Source organism: Taudactylus pleione, unplaced genomic scaffold (assembly GCF_031769625.1).
Source record: "Taudactylus pleione unplaced genomic scaffold, aTauple2 ptg000529l, whole genome shotgun sequence".
Lineage (NCBI taxonomy): Eukaryota > Metazoa > Chordata > Amphibia > Anura > Myobatrachidae > Taudactylus > Taudactylus pleione.
This window is the reverse complement of record NW_028284931.1, coordinates 4,583,007-4,604,925: the sequence shown is the minus strand read 5'-3', so window position 1 is coordinate 4,604,925 and position 21,919 is coordinate 4,583,007. Positions and strand designations below refer to the sequence as shown.

The following is a 21,919-nucleotide window of genomic DNA, read 5'->3' as shown; positions in this document are numbered from 1 at the left end:
GGCTGAATACAAATATCTATCTATAATATATATCTATATTATATAGATCTATCTTTTCTATATTGATATAATTATAGATATATATGTGGGCCATTCCATGAATAAGGTTGAATAATGCATCTAGAACTTTCTTTTATCATAAATTTGTTAAAGCTTAAAGTTAATTGTAGTAAAAAAAAAAAAAAGTCTGTACTTGCTGCAAAACAAAATTACAATGTACTTGTGAAGGGACAGAACTCAAGAATGCAAAAAAAGGTAACATAACATTAAACTACTGTGCTTTTTCCTGTGCAAGGTAAGCAGACCCAGTGGTTTAATAATACATTAATAAAAATTTTTGTATATTTGTTCTTTGTACAAAATAAAACAATTGTTTCTTCTTCACCCTTCCATTGGGGACACAGGGACTACGCTGGGTTATAGGCAGGCAGATGAATTCTGGGCACCAAACAGTTAAATTTCTTCAGCCCAGAGCAGCCCAGTATGCTCTTCCCCTATACCCCAGCCACAGGCAGGCCAGTCATGGTTTGCTGAGCGCAGGACTGTACACCACTACAGCAGCCTCATAATAATTTTTTTTCTTCAGTTTTACGTTTTATATTTTTGAGCTGTTTCGGCGCTTGTGAGCGGGTTGGCAACCTTGGCCGGGTACTTACAGCACATGGAGGATCCCAGCCACAGTCGAACACCGGGGAGCTGCATCAGCGCACCCCTGCTAGACAACCAGGGCACTTAGGCAGTGGGGGGTCTGCACTGTAGGTGGTCATTGCCCAGGGGAACTAAGTCAGCAGCTGGAGGTACGTTCTCATTAGCTCCTCCCCCAGCCCATGGTGATAACTGACAGAGGCTTCCCGCCATCGGGTTACTCCTCCTCCTCTCTCCTCCCTTACTCAGATGCTGGCCATTTCACTGTGGTGCTGCCACAGTTTGTTTTCACTCATTGTTAAATTTGTGCGGCACCTAAATGCAGTGCACTGTTCCTTATTGCACCCCTCTATTATATAATTTGGTGTGTGGAACTTTCCTTGGAATACAATAGCATGTCTTCCAAAAACAAAGCACCCAAGGAAGTGGAGGCTTCTTTGCTGCGTACATGTCGAAACTGTTCTGCTGGTCTTTCCCCACAGGACGTGGTCCAGGATGGTCTCTGTATTTAGTGTTGCACAGGCACGCAACATGATGGTCCATCTACAGCTTCCAGACAGAAACCAGGGCCAACCTGTCGCCGGTAATGGCACAGTGTGTGGATCACCTTACAGCTCCCGTGCCTGTCCTCTGTCTGCTTTGGGGGTTTAAGCTGCCCCTCTTTTGCAGTCTCATCTGCAGCTGCCTGCGCTAGAGCCCTCATGGATGAGCACCTTCTCCCAGTCAGTACAGTGCAGCAGATGCCGTACTTCTGGCCGCAGACCATCCAGACGTGAGCGCTTTTGTCCCCCAGATGGGTGATGTTTCCAAGTCTGAACTCTCAGACCAGGAGGAGGATTTTCCAGTGCCTCTGAGGAAGAGACCTCGTCTATTAAGGAGGACGCTGACTGCTCATTCCACCTGGTCGGTTGGTACCTCTTGGGCAGCTCCTTGTGGCGCCTCTGCGGAGCAGCTTTGCAGGGCAGCCACGTGGTCTTCTGCTCATACTTTTTTGTCCGCTTTTATGCATTTGATATCTTTGCCTCCGGATGCGGCCTTTGGGCGACAGGTACTCTGTGCAGCTCAGGAGCGTCCCCTTCCTTAGAAGAATTGCTTTGGGACATTCCACCATAGTTCTGATGTCCCCTATAGAAGGATGAAGAAGAAATGGAGACATGTCTTACCTGGTTGTCATTTTCTTTGAACTCCACAGGGGACACACGGCGCCCACCCTGACGCACCTGACTGGCTGGGTTTCCCCTTGTTTTCTGGTTTTCCTGTCTCTTCGGGTGTTTGTTTCTGTGTGTGTGCTGGTCTTCCTTCTCCTTCTTCCCGCTCCTGCCTTAGGCTTGCTAACTCAGCTGGCCTGACTGGAGGTGGGGTATAGGGAAAGAGGAGCCTGGGCTGCACTGGGTTTAAGAAATGTAACTGCTTGGTGCCCAGACTCCATCTGCCTAACTGTACCCCAGCGTAGTCCCTGTGTCCCCTATGGAGTTTGAAGAAAAGGACTTAACCAGGTAAGACATAAGTCTCCTTTTTGGTGACAGAGTGGGACATCCAGTGTGACGGAAATGTAGCATGAACATAAGTCACACAGTTAATTTTATATATATATATAATGCTGTAAATATACTAAATTGATTAACAAACCTTTTAAACTTTCTCATGAAATACAGCTATTCACATGCATTTGTTTCCAATAGTAGCAAGCTTCAGGATTAGCATTTACAGAAATTCTAGTGTTGTCGCATATCTCTTCACCACTATAGGAAACACATGTTATTTAGACCAAACAGTGATTTTACAAATTAAATTTTTTGGCAGCTTGATTTCACTTTCTGTGGAATGGCCCATATATTATATATCTATATAAGTGAGCGAGTCTGTCTTTTTGTCCTTTTATATACGGCCAGAGTTTTGGACCTAGCTCCACCAAATTTGACGGTGGTGTAGTTTGACCAGGATTAGGTATTTGCCTAGGTTTGAACTTCGCTAGGAACACACTGTCACAGAATCCCTAAAAATGGGGATACTCTTAAATTACACAGGTACTTGGGCTGACTCCAGTGGAAATTGGCAGTTTGCCAAAAACCTGTGCGAAAGCTATAAACATTTCCTTTCAACCTCACAGTCTGAGCAAACTTGATGACTCATGCAGGTTAATATAAAATGCGGAGCCTTTTAATGCAAGGGTGTAACTAGAACTTAGTGGGCCACATAGCAAGATCTTAAAAGGGCCCCCCCCAGAGGTAAAAATTTTAATAAAAAATTTTCCCAACACAGACCCCATTCTGGTTATGCTATACTGTAGTACCCCTTATACACATTGTGCCACACAGTAATGCCCCTTACACTTTATACCACACAGTAATGGCCTTTACAGATTATTCCACACAATAGTAGTGCCCCTTACACATTCTGCCCCCTCCCCAGCAATTCAACTGCCCGTGTCCCTCCAGCAGCCAAATCAACATCACTGACACCTGTGCTCCCCTCGACTGACCTGACTGGACTGGTCCATCTTGTGTGTGAGACTGGGTGCAGGGGGAACGGCGGGCCACAGGGGCAGCTCGGGCACCATAGCAGCCGCATCCCCTTGCACCCACGGTAGTTATGCCACTGTTTGCATGCATGTTAGCAAACAGTAGGTTCCTTTTCAGGATCAATGGAATGGGGTTATAGGCGAGGACAATGTAAACAACTAAAGGCTGCAGTTGTACTTCAGGGTCCAGTCATCAACCCGGGCAATGCCGGGTATCCCAGCTAGTATATAATAATTATATTTACATTTTTTTTTCTTCCTCCTTACTTTTGCAGATATGCATTCACAGTGTTGGCAAACATCTTTGTTTATGCTGCAGCCTGGTTGCTGCTGCACTTCCAGTTGGATGAAACTAGACCTGAACACACACACTTGGGACGTCAGGACATTCCCATATTCAGGGTGGGTGATAAAAAGGAAAAAACAATCTGTGTGTTAGCCATTTGTACAAAATACATATATCAGCTTTGCAGTATTTTATACCAATAAAGACTTGAACTGAGCAGAGCATAAAAGGGAAGATTTATGCTGTTTGCTTCACATTTAGAAAACTGAATTACCTATACAACTCCTTTTTAAAATAAAGATTTTATACACACAAATTTTGATGGCAAAAGGTATGCATTTAATAGCAGCCATTTTTATGTTCTTTGTAAACTCTTACAATAGCCATTGTATATATGTGTATATACAGTGTGTGTGTGTATGTATATATATATATATATTACAATGCTGTCAGCAATGCACAGTCCATGTCCAGAGCTATATTCATAGATGATGTGCTGCTGCTTCCTGGCTCTTAGCCACAAGAGCCAATTATCTAGAAAATGTAACAAACGTGGAATGCGCACTTGTGAGAAATGGTAAAAGACCATCTTTACTAATAAATCAGCTCACGTACATCAGAAGTTTAAAATGGCAAGCTTAGCTTTAACGGATCACACGGTTCCTGGTACACAGTCAGGGTAGCAGCCAGAGTTAATCTCCAGAGATCCACGCCGGCTCCAGAGGTAGCAGATGATGTCACTACAGCCACGTCTTTTAGCCCAGTCCAACGCGTTTCATCATAGGAGAATTTGTCAGGGGGCGTGGTTCTTTCTCTGTCAGGCATACATATGTACTATTATTCGTATGGCTTGGAGCAAGCTCAAAGTTGAATATTTATTGAACTCCTTTATGTGATTTATAAATTGGTTATTTAGAACCTGCACACAGTTGATTGGTTGTGTCAGCTGCTGGTACCCAGGGGTCTATCCCAGATCCCCTGTTTTGCAATATGGAGTAAATATGATTTACGAGTACCTGTGCTTGACCTGCTTGTGCGTGGTGAAAAATAAGTATATCTACTCCTAATTCCTAAGAGAATGAAGCTAGTAGCAGAGTGATTGTCAAAAAAGCTATGTTTATTGTAACCATTGTTATCAGGTTTTTGTGTTTGCAGCAGAAAGATTAGGTTCTCAGGACAGTCACAATGCTTCCTTATCCCTAATGCAACTGCAGATGGGCAAAATAAACAAATGTAGGGTGCAGGGGTAGGTTGGGGGGGGGGTGGATGTGGAGATGAAATAGGGGGATAGTAACAGTTCAGTTTCCTGATTGGTGGTGATGTGGGACAGACCTGGGTGTAGGTACTGTCCTCTATGTATAAAGAAAAAATTAGTCAAATAATATCCACTTGCTCCTAACCGGAGAAAGAATTAAAAGTCATGCACGATCTGTTGATAGTAAATATCTCATGATACCGTGACCAGCATAATCCGGACCAGTCTCCTCCGTTGGAGTTGGATTCTACTCTGTGATTCTTGTGTATGTGTATATATATATATATATATATATAACACTTCTATTCTTCATCACAGGCAGGCTGCACAGGACCATGCAGGTATTACAGGCAGTCTACAACGTCTTTTTAAACCGCAACACAGGTCACAGCATAACAGGAAACAATCTTCTTAGCACAGTTGTTATGTATGGTCCCTAGCGTAGCCCAAACCCCCAGCCTATTGCCTGGCCGGCTTGTCCAGCTTTGCGAACCCTGTTCTTTGTGTCTGAAGCTCTTTTACCAGCCACTGACAGGTGCTTGTAATCAAGCCTGCTGTTCAGACTTGCACACATAATACTTGGCTTGGATCTGAAACCCTGCATTCTTACATCCTTGTCAGTTCTGTGCTAACCCTGCCACACTCCTCCCCCCTTTTTTTTTTCCAGGCAAGCTCTCGGCCTCGTCTACATCTATGTATGCTATCTGGAAATACACTCGTCCACTAGCTTTCCAGACTCCCCCTTCACCCCCTTCCTCCTCCCCTAGCTTCACCACAGGGTTGTTTTTAGGATTTGTAGGGATGGTTACCCAAGAGCCTAGTCCTGCACAGTCTTGAGGGCAGAGATGTAAGTCTAAGAGTTGAGTGACAGCTTCTGGGCTGAGTAGAAGCCTTGGGGGCTGGTAGCCTTGGCTTTGCTTGATGTGGCCTTAGGGCCAAGGTGCAGCATTTTTGTTGTGTAGCAGCCTTGAGGCTGGAAACTTTGGCTTGCTGCAGCCTTTGGGCCAAGATGCAGCCTTAAGGGATGGTAACCTTGGCTTGATGTGGCCTTTGGGCTGTGTAGTGGCCATGAAGGCTGGTAACCTGGCAAGGTGACCCTGAGGTACGCTAAGTGCCGCCGGGTTGACACTAGCGGCAGTACATAGGATGCTGAGGTGCGCTAAGTGCCGCTGGGATGACACTAGCGGCAGTACACAAGATTGCGTACACAGGACGATGAGGTGCGCTAAGTGCTGCCGGGATGACACTAGCGGCAGTACACACAATCTCGTAAAATGGTGTGCGACCTGTGCCGCCGGGTTGACACAAGCCACTGGACGCTGGGTTGCGCACTGTGGACACTGAGTGCAGTCCCTGCCGCCTGGATGATGGCAGAAGGAGGTAATGCAGACCGTGCCGCCAGGATGACTCAAGCGGCAGGTAGTATAAATGTGGACTGTGCTGCCTAGATGATACAAACGGCTGGAACAATAAAGCTGACTGGATACTGGGAACTCGACTGAATACAGGAGACTATGCCAGAACCGGAAATACGTGGAACGCTATCACCGGCATTGTAGCAGTACTCACACAGGGATGAAATAGAGACAGGAACCAATCAGGGTCAATCCCAGCATGACTAAGAGAAGATAGGAGGAGTTTCAGTGCACCTTCGTCCGGCGTTCACCTCGTCCTGAGGATGCAGTTTGGCGGCTTGTGACAGTTGTTTGGAGGTTCGTGACCCACAAACTTTCTGGAAAGGCCATCTGCATGGAGGTGCTGTTTCCCCGAATGTTGAGGCGCATCGAATTTGAATGGCTGTAAGGCCAGAAACCAGCGGGTCACATGGGCATTTACTTCCTTGTTCGAGTGATCTGTGATTTAATTTTAATTCTCGTCCCAACAAATAATATCTTATCTGCCCACTTAATTGCCAAGCATTCCTGTTTCACAGTTGAGTATTTGCACTCTCTGGTCAGAAATTTCCGGCTAAGGTAGAGGATGGGTTTCTCCTCCCTATCTACCTCCTGGGTAAGGACTGCCCCTTATCCTGTTCCCGAGGCATCAGTTTGCAATACAAACTGCTTCTCAAAATCAGGTGCTTACAAGACAGGCAATGCACACAAGGCTTTGACTTAAATCCTGCCAAGCAGTGTCTGCTGACTTAGACCATATTATTTTGTCTGGGGACTTCTTCAGGCATTCAGTTAGTGGTGCCGCCCTAGTGACAAAGCCACATATAAACCTGAAATGGTATCCTATAAGACCAAGAAATGTCCTGAGTTGTGAGTTGCATTTTGGTTTAGGCCATATGAGGACCGCTTCCACCTTATTGGGCTGTGGTTTAACTTGCCCTCTGCCTACAACATATCCTAGGCACTTCGCCTCCACCATTCCAGTGGCACACTTCGCCGGGTTAGCTGTGAACCAGTGTGCCTGTAGAGACTGTAATAACGCCTCCACTTTTGAAAGGTGCGATTTACAATCAGAGCTAAAAACAAAGTAATTTAGATAAGCGGCTGCATACTCCCTATTTGGCCAGAGCAACTTGTTCATAGCTCTTTGAAAAGTCCCAGGAGCTCCTTGTAACACGAAAGGTAGCATCTTATATTGAAATAGACCCTCTGTGGTGGAGAAGGCTGTTTTTGCCTTGGCAGCTCCAGTTAAAGAGATTTGCCAGTACCTTTTTGTTAAGTCAAGAGTGGTGAGATACTGGCTTTTTGCTAAATTTTCAACTAGTTTGTCAACCTGGGGCATAAGGTAGGAGTCACTCTGGGAAACTTTAATTAATTTGCGGAAATCTTAAAGGCTTAGGGACCAAGGCAATTGGATTATTCCACTCACTGGTTGATTCCTCTGTAACCCCTAGGATCAGCATCTCCTCCACTTCCTGTTTTACCGCCGCCCGTTTGGCTTCAGGAATACGATATGGTCTTTGTTTTCACTATCCCATGTGGAGTGTTAATATGTTGTATAATTCGGGTTTTCCCAGGGAGGGCCGAGAACACATTCTGATATCCAAATCAGTCGCTTCTTGTTTTTGGCTAGGAGTCCGCATGTCTTCAATAGGTACCTGACGCACTGGGGTTTTACTAGCCACTAAAGAGGGCTGACTGGTACTTTTTTTTTTCCCCAGGGTTTTATTAAGTTAAAATTGGTAGTTCTGTACCTCCTTTCTTCTACCCTCCTGGCGCACTTTATAATTAAAAGGTCCTACTGCTGCTATGATCTCATAGGGTCCTCTCCACTGAGAATACAGCTTACTGTCAGTGGTGGGCACAAGAACCAGTACCTTGTCTCCCGGATTAAAAGAGTGGATGACTGCGGTAACGTCATATATACGTTTTTTACGCTTTTAAGTCTCAAGCATATGCTCATTCAGAAGTGGTTCAATGTGCCTTAAACAGCCATACAGTTGGGACACAAATTGAATGATAGGCTCTGGGAACGACAAATCTAAGAATCCTCTGGGTTGTCTAACATAGTGAAAGGGGCTGAACACTGTAGAGGCTTGGGGCACCTCACAAACTGAAAACATTAGATTGGGACCTAATTTTACCCCATTTCGCTTCTCTTGAGACATAACCCTTCTCATCTTCTTCAGGGTTCGGTTGAAGCGTTCTACTAAGCCATCTGTCTGGTAAACCAACGTGTTAAGTTTATCCACCCTCAACAGACTACATAACATTACAGACTACATAAATCTTTCATCAGTTTAGATTCAAAAGGGTCTGTCAGGACCTCTTTTGGTATTCCTAGTCTGGTCCACATCAATAGTTCCCGGGCAATTTTCCCAGATTTCATATTGCATAGTGGTATGGCCTCCGGGTACCTGGTTGCATAGTTCACCACCACTAGTATATACTGATGCCCTCAAGCAGATTTTTCCACCGGCCCTATCAAATCCATACCAATTCGCTCAAAATGCATGGAAATGATGGATAGGGGAGCCAAGGACGCTCTAAACTCAATTCGGGGTGCTGTCTTTTGGCACACTGGGCACTCCTGGCAATATTTCTTTACTGCTGTGTGAATGCCTGGCCAAAAGAACCATAACTGGATACGCTGGAGAGTTTGCTCTTCCCCCTAAACGGCCACCCCATAAATGCGTGTGAACTGTGCTCAATACCAGTTGCTCACGCTTCCGGGGAACTAGTAGCTGGTCTATGCTCTTACCAGCAAAAAATTACACAATATAATCCTTTTTCAATATAAAATATGGCACACCTTCTGGTGACAAAGCAGTAATTACTTTACCATTTACCTCCAAAACAGTTTTTAAAATGCATTTATAAAATTTCCGTCATTCTGTTGGTCCCGCCCAAAGTCCTGTAAAGACACACACTCACTAATGGGAGTCCAAGGGGGCTCAGTCTGGCTTTCCCCCTTCCGCTCACTGGCCAAAGAGGGTCTTATAGTCTCAGAACTTTGGCATCCTGAATATTTGGTCTCCTGAAGATCCTAAGCTGATGTTTGTCTGCCACTGTCATGTCCTAAGATCAGTGGGTAAGGAGGTCTGTTGGCTACTGCAGCTACCATTTTCAATGGTCATCCTTTTATCACCACAGGCAGGTGCACTCGTGGACATTCTTCTATGGTTCTAAAACCTGGACAGCCCCGGGAGGAACTAGGTACCATCAGACGAAACAGGGTGGTTTCTACCTGGATAATGCTTCCGGCAGCCATGCTGACCACAGGACAAGTGGTTTTCCCCAGGCTGCAATTCATTGGCTCTCCCTGCTTTTGGGCTGTCTCGGAGTATATGTCCTGGCTTGCCACATTCAAAATGCACGGCTGGAGGTGGGCTGGTTTGTTTAAATACTGGGACCCGGTTTCTGGGCTTAGAAACTGGCGGCAACCCTTGTGTGGCTTTATTCAAGTTTTCAAGGGTCAGGTACCACTCCATCGCCACAGCTAATTCAAACGTTTGAGGGACAGCCTCTAGGGCCCACTTTCTAATACTCATAAAGCATGGTCTAAAGCAACAATTTCTGCTATGTGGAGCAGTATTTTTTTATGCGACTGTAACCATGCTTTACGCAGTCTGGCCTGTTGGATCTTTGGAGGCTCAGACGGGCTCAGTCGCCACTCATGAAACTCTTGAGATTTACTGGGGCCTGTCATCCCAACCCTGCTGAGTATAGCCTCTTTCAGGCAAGGATAGGAGCTAGCCTCTGATATGGTTAGATCAATATAGGCTCTATGTGATTCCTCTGTAAGGCAGGGAGCTAATCTGGCAGCCCATTCCTCCTCTGGCCACTTTAACCGTACAGCAGTGCGTTCAAAGGTGCACAAAAAATGAGTTGGACTTTGAAGAAAAATAATTAACAATGGTAGACTTACCTTTGTTAATTCTCTTTCTTCGAAGTCCATAGGGTCCACAGGGATACCATGGGGAAAATGTGGTTGGAGTGATCCAGGCACCAAATAGTATGCTTTCAGCTCCCAGGATGCCTCAAGTCCTCCTCCACATAAACCCCGGCCACAGGAACAGAGAAGGAAAGAGAAGGAAGGACAATGTACACCAGAAACACTCACACGAGATGAGAGAATCCATGACTAAAAGAAAAATTACCCAATGCAACCAGGTGCGTCAGGGTGGGTGCCCTATGAACCCTATGGACTTCAAAGAAAAAGAGGTAAAGGTAAGTCTATTAACTCTTAACTCTTATTTTCTTCTTCAGGGTCCATAGGAATCCACAGGGACACCATGGGACTGTCCTAAATCAGTTGCCCTAAGGGTGGGGACACTCCTGAGCAGAAATGAGAACCCACCGCCCAAAGGAAGCATCCTGAGACAAAATTGTCAAAGGCGTAAGACCTAAGAAAAGTGTGGACTGAAGACCACGTGGCTGCCTTGCACAATTGTTCAGCAGAGGCACCACGTCGAAATGCCCACAATGGTCCCACTGTCCGGGTAGAATGCGCTGTCACCATGTTTGGAATTGGGAGATCATCATTCATGTAAACCTGAGAGATTGTCATACACAACCATCGAGCCAGAGTTTTTTTATTAGATGGCCAGCCTCGTTTGTGAAAACCCTATAACACAAAAAGAGCATCTGATTTTCTAAAAGTTTGTATGATCCCCATAGATATGGAACCACATCCAGGAAAACTTCAACTACTGAAAGGTCTGAAGACTTGAAAAGCTGGAACCACAATCTCTTCATTGACATGAAAACAGGACACTATCTTAAGAAGGTAACCCGCCCTTGTATGAAGAACAGCTCTATCCTGGTGAAAAATCAAAAAGGGGGAGCTGCCAAATCAGAGACTCTGCGTGCGGAAGAGATAGCGAGGAGAAAGTGTATTCGCAGTCAACCACTTCAAGTCCAGAGGTTCAAATAGAGGAGCTTGTAACCCCTTGAAAACTAAACACAAATCCCACTGTGCCACCAGTGGGACAAAGGGTGTTTGCACTCTGAGAATACCCTGAAAAAAATTTCTAACATCCGGCAGAGAAGCAGTCTTTCCCTGGAACCAAACTGACAGAAACCTGTACTGAGTGGCCGGGCGCAGACCAAGGTCTAACCCAGCCTGGAGAAAAGCATGTACCTGGTAGACCCTGAAAACCTTAAGGCCATACTTTCTGTGGGAAAACTAGTGACCAAAAGAATGCCAAACTCTGTAATATGTGCGGACAGAAAAAGGTTTTCGTGACCTAAGCATCGTTTGAATCACAGAGCTGTAGAAACCTTTGGCTCTTGAGATGGAAGACTCGAACCACGCTGTCAAAGTCAGACGAGGTAGGTCCGGATTCAGGCAGGGACCATGTGCTAACAGATTCGGCCATAGAGGAAGAGGAAACTGAGGAGCTGATTCAGAGCCGCTCGCTAGATGCGATCGTTCGCACGATGTGTATGCAAATTGCGTAGGCAGTGCAATCGCACAGCAATGCATTAGCGCACCCAGTATTTTTTAGAGAACAGTCACAATGGGCATGATTGTATTCAAAGTGAAGTGAATAGCGCCGGGAATGAGGTCCTGGAGCTGTTCAATCCATCGCACTGCTAACCCAGACTAAGGATTTAATCTCACATCCCTCCGACGAAAGTTTAGTCGGAGAATGCCAGTTCTCGCGCCTAAACACCCTGTTTAAGGCGTGAGAATGAGCCTTCCACAACCTAACATCGCGATGGATTGAATAGCTCTGGGAGCTCATTCCCGGCGCTGTTCACTTCGCGTTTAATTGAATCATGCCCATACTGTATGCAGACACGCACCAGCCTGTCTTAAGACTCCCACTTGTGCACGTCATGTCCAGGAAGTGTATGCAACCATTGGTACATCTCGTAACATCAGATGCGATCGCAGTGCTTGAGATTGACCATACCCTGCTGCAAGCACTGTGAGCACTTCAGTGTAAAAACAAGCCAGGTGACGTGTAATATGATGCTGTCTTTTAATTATTCACACCTCTAAAACGCCGTTGAGGTGCTCAAGCACGCCTGCGTTTGCACCTCCACTCCCCCGTTTTTAAAGGCCAGCCCCTGTTACCACCTACAAACTGCTTCCCCTGTCACTCTTTGCTGGGCTGCCTATGCGCAGCGAGCGAACGCATTGTGAACTTTCGCTAAGGTATGTGCACTGCAATACATGCGCACAATGCATACCAACGGCAGCAGCGAGCATATGCATCTTAGCGAGTGAGTCTGAATGAGCTCCTGAGTGTCTATGGATAGATTCTGTATGTCGGTGAACCAATGGCGCCTGGGCCAAGCAGGAGCTACCAGTATTACTGTTCCATCTTCCTGTTGAATTTCTTGAGGACTTTCGGGAGGAGGGAAATCGGAGGAAAGAGATGCCAGCTTGCAGTCCTACTTCACTGCAAGCGCGTCCATGAAGGCTGCTGAGTCCTGGACCCGAACCTTGTGGTTGTGACATGAGACCATGAGGTCCACGTCTGGTAGGCCTCATTTGTTTACCATAAGTTGAAAAACCCCATGATGGATAGCCCACTCTCCGGCATGTATGTCCTGACGACCTAGGAAGTCCGCTTCCCAATTGAGGACTCCCAGGATAAATATTGCCGAGATAGCCAGAAGAGGACGTTCTGCCCAGATCAGAATGTTTGTCACTTCCCTCATGGCTGCATGAATTTGCGTGGCTCCCTGATGATTGAGATTGGCTACTGTGGTCGCGTTGTCTGACTGGATCTGGACCGGCCTGCCTTGGAGTAGGTCCTTTGCCAGGATGTGCGCTTTGTATACTGCTCGCAGCTCCAGAGTGTTTATGAGGAGGTGACTTTCCTGATTTGTCCATCTTCCCTGAAAGGTATGATGACCTGTCACCGCTCTCCATCCACAAAGACTGGCCTCCGTGGTGGGGAGCACTCAATATGGACGATCCATGTCCAGATGAGCCTATTGTAGTCTCCACAAGAGAGAGACAAACCTCCGGAGTGAGAAGGATCCTTTGGGACCGTATTAGATGATACTGCCTGTTCCACCAGGAGAGAATCAATTGTTGCAAAGGCCTGGAATGGAATTGAGCATACTCCACCATGTTGAAGGTGGAGACTATTGACCCCAGGACCTGCATCACTGATGGAATGGCTACCCTTCACTTGAGTAGCAATTTGCATACTCGCAATATTAGAGCCAAAATCTTGTCCTCTGGCAGAAATACCCTTTGTGTTTGAGAATCCAGAAGTGTCCCCAGATGTACCATCCGTTGTATTGGAGAAAGAAAGGATTTCTTCCAATTGATGATCCAGCCGTGTGTTTGTAGGCAGGCAATGATCAGTTGGAGATGGTGTTGTAGAACAGCTGGAGACTATGCCAATATCAGAATGTCGTCCAGGTATGGGAGTATTCTGATTCCCTGACGTCTGAGATAGGCCGTCATAACCGCCATTAGTTTGGTGAAGACCCAAGGGGCCGTTGATGGCCCAAAGGGCAGTGCCTCAAATTTATAATGTTGTAGGATTGCGTGCTAGGAACATGCAGATACGCATACTGAATGTCCAGGGAAGCCCTAAAATCTCCAGTTTCCATTGCCAAAATAATTGACCTTGGGTACACTGATAAACTTGTTGAGGGTTTTCAGATTTCGAATAGGACGTTGAGACGTATTTGGTTTCTGAACCAAAAATAGATTGGAATAATAACTGGAGGGTGAAAGGACTGAAAAGAAGATTGCCTAGACTTTGATTTAGCTGTTGATTACAGACCTGCAGATTTTGAGTCTGCCAGAGTAGCCACTATCTTATCCAATCTGCTCCATAAATTCCAAAGGGCTCTACGAGCAACAACCGAAGCTGCCGATGCTTTAGAAGCCATGAGCCCAGCAATTATTGCAGATTTTCCCAAATAAGAGGCCGTTTCCTGTATGTGGGAGATATGTCAGCTGTTCTCTGGTAGCATTTGGTACAGTATCTTCTACCGCCCCCGTCCATTCTTCAACAGCCTTGGACACCCAAGCCGCAGCCATAGTTGGTCGAGTAACCGCTCCAGGCAATGAAAACGCTGATTTAAGACATGTTTCAAGTTTTCTTTCTGTAGGCTCTTTAAGGGAAGATGCTGACGGTATAGGTAACGTTGCACTCCTGACTATTTTTGTCACATGCACATCCACAGTAAGGGGGACTTCCCACTTAGTACATTCAGTAGGTGCATAAGCAGGGGCTGGCTGGCAACTTTTGGCCTGGGGGTCAGACACAAGTAAGTGGCCCGATTTCTCCACCAGCGCACTGCAATGGAGAAAAGACACATAATAGCCTCTGTAAGTAAGGTGTGCCTAATGTGGGTGTGCTTTAAATAATGTAGAGAGGTTTGCAGGGACCATCAGATCAGGGAGTGTTGCAGTGACTGCCATATAATGCAGAGAGGTTCGCAGGGACCATCAGATCAGGGAGTGTCGCAGTACCTGCCATATAATGTAGAGAGGTTCGCAGGGACCATCAGATCAGGGAGTGTCGCAGTGACTGCCATATAATGCAGAGAGGTTCGCAGGGACCATCAGATCAGGGAGTGTCGCAGTGACTGCCATATAATGCAGAGAGGTTCGCAGGGACCATCAGATCAGGGAGTGTCGCAGTGACTGCCATATAATGCAGAGAGGTTCGCAGGGACCATCAGATCAGGGAGTGTCGCAGTGACTGCCATATAATGCAGAGAGGTTTGCAGGGACCATCAGATCAGGGAGTGTCTCAGTACCTGCCATATAATGCAGAGAGGTTCGCAGGGACCATCAGATCAGGGAGTGTCGCAGTGACTGCCATATAATGCAGAGAGGTTCGCAGGGACCATCAGATCAGGGAGTGTCGCAGTGACTGCCATATAATACAGAGAGGTTCGCAGGGACCATCAGATCAGGGAGTGTCGCAGTGACTGCCATATAATGCAGGGACGTTCTCAGTGACCACCTGATCAGGGAGCGTTGTAATGGCTGCCAGATAACGCAGTAATCACCAGATTATGCAGAAATCATCAGTGACCCACATATAACACAGGTATTATGAATATACAGTAGCCCTCACACACAATAATAATACCCCCCCCCACATTCACACACATTATTACATCACCCCCAGCACCGACAGTATTAAAAACACCCCATCCCCCCAAAGATTAAAATAACTACAGCCCCCCATTGCATAAGTATTCCAACACCCCCCCTTCCCTCTCAAATATCATGTAAACATGTACACCTCCACTGGCACTTACCTGCCTGGAAGGCTGCTCTGTCTCTGGTCCCTGCGGAGCTCCAGGGTACAGGAAGAGATGACACAGACAGGATAGACTAAAGAAAGGGCGGAGACTCGGTGTGAGGGGGCGGGGTCTTCAGCAGGGACAGGAGGTGATGGATTAATATAGTCAGTCAGGGTAGGAGAGGGGGTGGGGCCTTCCGGTGAGGGGGCGGAGAGAGGAAGGAGCCCGGGGAAGTGACAGAGGAAACAGAGAGGTAGGTGCACATCCCCTGCAGCGGAGCGGCCTCGGAAGGAGTGCTGCTCAGCGTGCAGCCACAAGCTACATAGGATGACAGACAGCCCGGTAACAGGCAGAGAATGCTGCCCAGCCGCTCTGATGCTGCTATAGTCGGAGCGACTGAGAGCACTTTCTGCCTGTCACCCGCCCGTCAGTCATACCTGTACACTAGTGATACCGGCCCTCACTGAGGCAAAAGTCTACCGGCCCGGGGGGCATATGGCACCCTGCCCCCCGGCCAAGCCCGCCACTGTGCATAAGGATACAAAGATTCTAATCTTTTTTTAACCTGGAACCGTTTTTTCGGGTTACTCCATACTTCTTTCATAAGTTCAGTGATCTGCTCAGACTTAGGGAAACTCTGCTTTTACCACTTTCTGGTGTTTAAACACTGGAGCCTTAGGTCTAGGGGCTGGCTCATCATCCTGTATATTTAGGAATGATTTGACCACCCTCACCAAAGAAGGGACATCCACTGTAGAAGGATGGTCCTCTTCCTGAGAAAGACCCTGGAGAAGAACCCGGAACATCATCTGATTCCTCCGATGATGTGTCTGAATCTACATTCTCAGCAGACTGATAACATGATAGCGTCCGCTTAGGCGCTTTAGTGACTACCGGTCTGTTCGCCAGCAACATTTTGTTGAAATGCAGCAGCTGACTGAGCCGTACTCTGACTTGAGTGGGCTTAAACATCCATCCAGGAAGGATGTACAGGAGGAACAAACATAGCAGGCAGCTTGGGAGTAGCCAAACAGTCCACTAGCTGCGTCATAACTTGAGACAAGGAGCTGCATCATAACTTGCTGTTTGGTGGGCTTGTCCCCTCAGGACTTTATAACAAACAACTTTTACATGAAACCAGCACTGGGGCATCAGTTTCCCTTGTACCCTTATTCTTAGACATAATAAGTAAGTAAATGTGACTGCCTTCACAAATACAAGTACAATTTGGAAAAAAAATATTCCCCACATACCTGTAGCAAAGGGTTGAAGAGAAATGGTAGTGATGGTTATACCTGACAGTACAGAAATATAAAGTCAGTAACAACACAGCAGAGCTAGCAAAAGTCACATACAATGCATCTACAATATACTTTCAATGGTCCCTGAATCAACTACTCAAAGCACAAGGCTTTTTAGGATTTTGAGCACTGTATAACCTGGCCTCTGGGGAGAGGTACAGTATACAGGGAGACCAGACCCAAACCTCCTGAGACCAGCAGCTTCAGCACAACAATGATAGTGGTCGCTGTGCGTCTCCTAACAGAGGAAGGTAGGAGGAGCAACCCAGACGCGGGAAATCCTCAGCTGGATCGTTGTCTGGGCTGGTGGAGGGGCTGTCGGTGAGAGCCTACCTTCCATTATACTGTAATAATACCTGGGTGCACTGGCCTTATACTGTACATGGCCGCCGCCACTGTCCACAATGCCAGACTGACTCGCTCCGGTGGTCTAGTGGGGGAGTGGTCGCCCCACTACAGTGGCCTCCAGCAGATCTCCAACACCTGGAGGTTCGGACTGCCACATGGTTCCCCGCGAGCGGGAAACAACCATACCTGTGTCCCCGTGCTTCTGGCTGCAGTCCGAGGTCCAAGCATCGTCGCTAGCCAAGCTCCGCTGGTGCCCGTCGAAGTCAGTCTGGTGTTGGGGCGCCGGCGGGGGTAGATGGAGTAGCAGCACAGGCATCTTTTAGGACGCCTAGCGCTGCTTGTTTTATTAGTAAAAAATAAATGTTAAATTATAAAATAAAAAGCTTGGGACTACTAACCAGTCCCCCTGTTTATAAAAGGTGCGGCACCAAACTCAAAACTGAGTGCCGGGGGTGGAGGAGGACCTGAGGCATCCTGGTAGCTGAAAGCTTAACTGTTTGGTGCCTGTATCACTCCAACCACATTTTAAGTTTTTCTAACACCTCCCACTCCTGCCCACCTTTTTATTTTGTTAATTTTAGCATGCAACAACTGAATTTTTAAGTTTGCTGCCCTGCAGCCACTTCAGCAAACACTGTCATAATCTCCATTTTACCCTGCTTTTCCATCTTATGGATCAATTTAGAAGGCTTAATTATCTCTTTGGCAAGCCCGATTCACAGAACGCTATATCAGCTGTCTACCCTTAATGCTGCATAACATTCCCTGGGCTCCCAGCCCCATACACAGGAATAAACCGTTTATATTGTGCACCACTTGCAAAATACACATGAACAGATATTAATACTGTAGACAACTGCCGTTTTATGGCTGACCTGACACTCACCCAGCACCGAGCAGTGCAACTCAGACTCACCAAGTCTCTATGCAGTGGGCAGTGTGCAGCAATGTGTCTCACTGCCGCTGTGGGTGGGTCCGATTACCGTATCCGGGTTCAGGTTGCAATCTTCTTAGTACATGTATGGTCCCCAGCGTAGCCCTAACCCCCAGCCTATTGCCTGGCCGGCTTGGCCAGTGTCAGGAACCCTGTTCTTCGTGTCTGAAGCTCTTTTACCAGCCATTGACACGTTCTTGCAATCAAGCCTGCTGCTGAGACTTGCACACATAAAACCTGGCTTGGATCTGTGACCTTGCATTCTTACATCTCTGTCAGTTCTGTGCTACAGTAACTCTGCCTCACACATATCAGTGTTTATATATACACATGAAGGGTAGCAGGAGCCCTTTGCTAACCAGTGTTGAATTTTATTATTACTGGGTGTGCCTGAATGTGTGGGCACTCAGTCATAGTGGAACCAGGTCCTAAGCTGTTTAGCACATTGTTTTCCAATCCCAGTCATTATTTACAGACGGCTAACTTTTTTTTAATCATATCACTTTTGTCGCCTATGGGGTTGGGGGTTCCCCCCAACCCCATGGTAAGGATGAAGTGTTCGCTTTTTAGCACAAGTAGACCTTATGTTGCAACACTTTTTTACACTTTCAGAGTGTTCCTACATGGTCTCTCTGAACGCATCAACATATACATGCATGACACATTGTTATTGATTTAAATGTTCTACCTTTTTGTATTAATCAGTCTTTGTTTTGTGCAGATGTTGGCCCTTATTGTTGTGGGCACAGGAGCTTTGTTCTCACTATTATTCCACCTTGGAACCAAGGAAAAACAAAGTTTTCAGCACCTTGTGGAGACTGAAGACCTACAGAGGGATTCCCTAGATGAAGGAACTGCACCTTCCAAAACCCCAAAACAATTACTGTTGTGGAAGGACTGGCTTTTGGAACCTTCCTTCTACCAGGTGGAGTGTGTGATTTAGTGAAGGGCTGCAATAATGGGGAAGACAATATATGTGGCATCTTTAACGTTCTCTAATTGTTCGTTTCAGGTGGCTGTCTTATATATGTGTACACGCCTAATAGTAAACTTGTCACAGACGTACATAGCGGTGTACCTGACAAATTCATTGCACCTTCCAAAGGTAAGAAACTGAATAAAATTTCTCAGCAAATTTTACCTATTTTGTCTTTTCATAGCCAATAACATTCAATATTCTGCATAGTTTTCTTATTTTCCACGTGTATTTTATTTTCCTTAATTTTTACTATATGACACACACCACAACTGTTAGGAGTTAATTAGGCTAAGAGGTCATTTATCAGAGTCTTATCATGAGCATTAATGTTTTTCACAAAAAATAATTCTGTAATTTAGACTACGGAGCCTATTAAGCCTTAAATCTTGTGAAAATAGCTGTTTCCTTATGATTAAAGAAATCTTAAGTAATGAAGCTATTTAGCAGATCGCCAGCTTTTCGGAATTAGTTTTTTATACGGTATGCTGTCGGGATGCCGACGGTCTAAATGCCAACCGTCGACATCCCGACCGTCTAATCCCGGCAAGTGTCTAGTGACAATCCTGACGCCTGTCATTAGATCTACGCCGGGAACCCGACACCTGGCTTACCGATCGAAGGTAAGCCAAGTGCGGACAGTCGTGGTGGGGGGGGAAGGTTAGGGGCTCCCGGGGAAGACTTGGAGTTAGGCACCCCCCCCCGGGAGGTTAGGGTTAGGCTAGGGGAAGGGGGAGTTAGGGTCAGACACCCCTGGCGGGGAGGTTAGGATTAGGCACCCCCTGTGGGAGACTTGGGGTTAGGCTGCAGGGAAGGGGGGGTTAGGTTTAGGCACTTGGGGGGGAGGTTAGGGGTTAGGTACCCCTAAGGGAGGGTTAGGGGGGGGACGGTAAGGTTAGTAAATAGAAAAAATACCTACCTGTCGGGATCTTCACTGCAGGGCTTCCGCCGGCTATGCGGTAAATCATACTGATTCAGTTTTATACATTTGTCAGCAATTTCATGGAACTTAATGGACTGTTTCTACATTTATGAATAGTATGGACTTGGCATATGCCTGGTCGCCTCTGCTCCACCCCCACTTTGCTATTCTTACCCTGACCTGGGCCCAGTGCTGCAGGGTGTTCTCTTCTTTCTCGTGGCACTGAGAGCCATGGGAGGGGAGGGCTGCTGCAAGTATAGCTGTCATGGTGAAACTTTGGTCCAGAAATCTGGTGCGCTTACTTTGCAGCTACTTTTATTGTGCATCAAAATATCAAAAACCGAATACATCCTGTATGGTTCTAGCTAATAGGAATTCCCATTTCGTTTGTCTGGTCCTGTTATCCAGCCCAAGCACAGGTCGCACTTTGACATCTTGTGTGGGGGAAAAGCAACAAAATAAAAAAAGGAGAACGATGCCCTATTGGCAGGCAGAAGTCCATAGTTTCGTTAATGTAAACTGAATTGGCTTCCTTCATGACTGTATATTTTTTTTTTTCCTGCAGTATTTTTTTTTATTGAACAAAATCACAATATACAAAGACAAGTAGCTAAATACATTGAAAAAAGAGTCAAGATGATAACAGGGCAAGAGATTTTCTTTCTTTCTGGTATGGCCAAAATGTAACAGTTCAATATACATGACTGATCCAAGCAAAATTTGTCAAGCAGTTTACAAAACGTGCAGAATTGCAGACAAAAAAAAAATATTTCTTCTGCAGGGTCCATAGGCTCCACAGGGAAACCTTGGTGATGGAACTGAATCTGGGCACCACGCAGTTAAAAGCTTTTCAGCTCCCAGGATTCACTTGGTCCACTCTCCCTATACCCCGCCCCCGAGCCACCTCTGTTTCGTTGGTGCCCGGCCAGAGTCTGTCACCATTATGCAGGGTGCTGCTTAGGCAGCCCTTAAGCTTGTTATTTTTAGGATTTAATTTAGTTTTGTTATTCTTCGGAGCGCACAGCAGCAGACTGTCCGTGGGATCTGATCTGGGAATCTCGGCGGGCTTACTGGGGGTCAGCGCTAGCCAGGGCCCCCAGAGAGGACCCAGACTGCAGTCGTACACTAAGGGCACAGGTAAGGCGGGTCACCGTTCTCCGTGACCCATGTGTTAAGATAGTCAATACCTCCGATCTCGGGACAGACCGGAGGTGGCTGAGTGTGGACGCAAGCTCTAGGTGCGGGAACCAGCATCCCGGGGTTAACGATCAGCCAGGGGAGACAGCTTCCCATTTTAGCAGCTTAGGTCACCTTTCCTCTGAGGTCTGGCTTCCCTGAACTGTTTTCCTCCTCGGCCACGCCTCCTCTCCGGTCTCCGGTGGCCATTTTCTGCATGGTGCAGTCGCAGCTCTCTCCGGACAGGGAGAGGTCCGGTCCTACTACATACCTCTCCCTTGCGTTAGTGTATGTAACGCTATAGCCTACCAGGCACTGAGTCTGTGTAGTTGATTGTAGTGCCATACCAATTTGCAGTGTGAATTCTGCATTGTATGTGACTTATGATAGCGCTGCCTGTCTGTGTCTTTTTTTTTTCTAACTGTCAGTATATACCAATACCTTTCCTCTAATTCTGCCCTAATACAGGTGTAGTTAGGGTGATTCTTTTACCTCACATATATAAAAGATAATATTTGTGAGGTCTGTCACATACTGTTGCGCGCTGCACTTTGCATATTTAGGCAAAGGCGCCTGCAGCTCAAAGCGTCAGACAGGACCAGTGTGTCACATACTTAGGCAGTGGGCTCCTGCAGCCTATCCCAGCATCAGACTGGACCAGTGTTTGAGTGTGTGTGTGTATATATAATATTTATTAGTGATTGCACAGTGCCATATTGTGTGTCAGACATGTCTGACAAGGGTAACGAGCACAATGCTGCGCCCATTCTGCTATCATGCAAGTTATGTGCTGCAAGTTTAAGTGGGGAGGATTTGATTCGGGAAGGGCTATGTGTGAGGTGTTATAATCCTCCCTGCACCTCAAACCCCCGACAATGGTACAGGAACCCCGTTGGGCGGCCTTTTCTCTGGTCCTGGCCT

General features: G+C 46.6%; 1 protein-coding gene across 2 annotated transcripts in view; it reads left to right on the top strand.

Annotated features, from left to right (window-relative positions):
* MFSD12 (major facilitator superfamily domain containing 12) overlaps nucleotides 1–21,919 on the top strand; it is a 239,387-nt gene that overhangs the window by 67,634 nt on the left and 149,834 nt on the right. For both annotated transcript variants that reach the window (XM_088450834.1, XM_088450835.1), the window contains exons 3-5: nucleotides 3,442–3,568; nucleotides 18,646–18,849; nucleotides 18,937–19,029. In XM_088450834.1, the coding sequence (XP_088306960.1) occupies nucleotides 3,442–3,568; nucleotides 18,646–18,849; nucleotides 18,937–19,029 (424 nt within the window). The remainder of the gene's footprint in view (nucleotides 1–3,441; nucleotides 3,569–18,645; nucleotides 18,850–18,936; nucleotides 19,030–21,919) is intronic.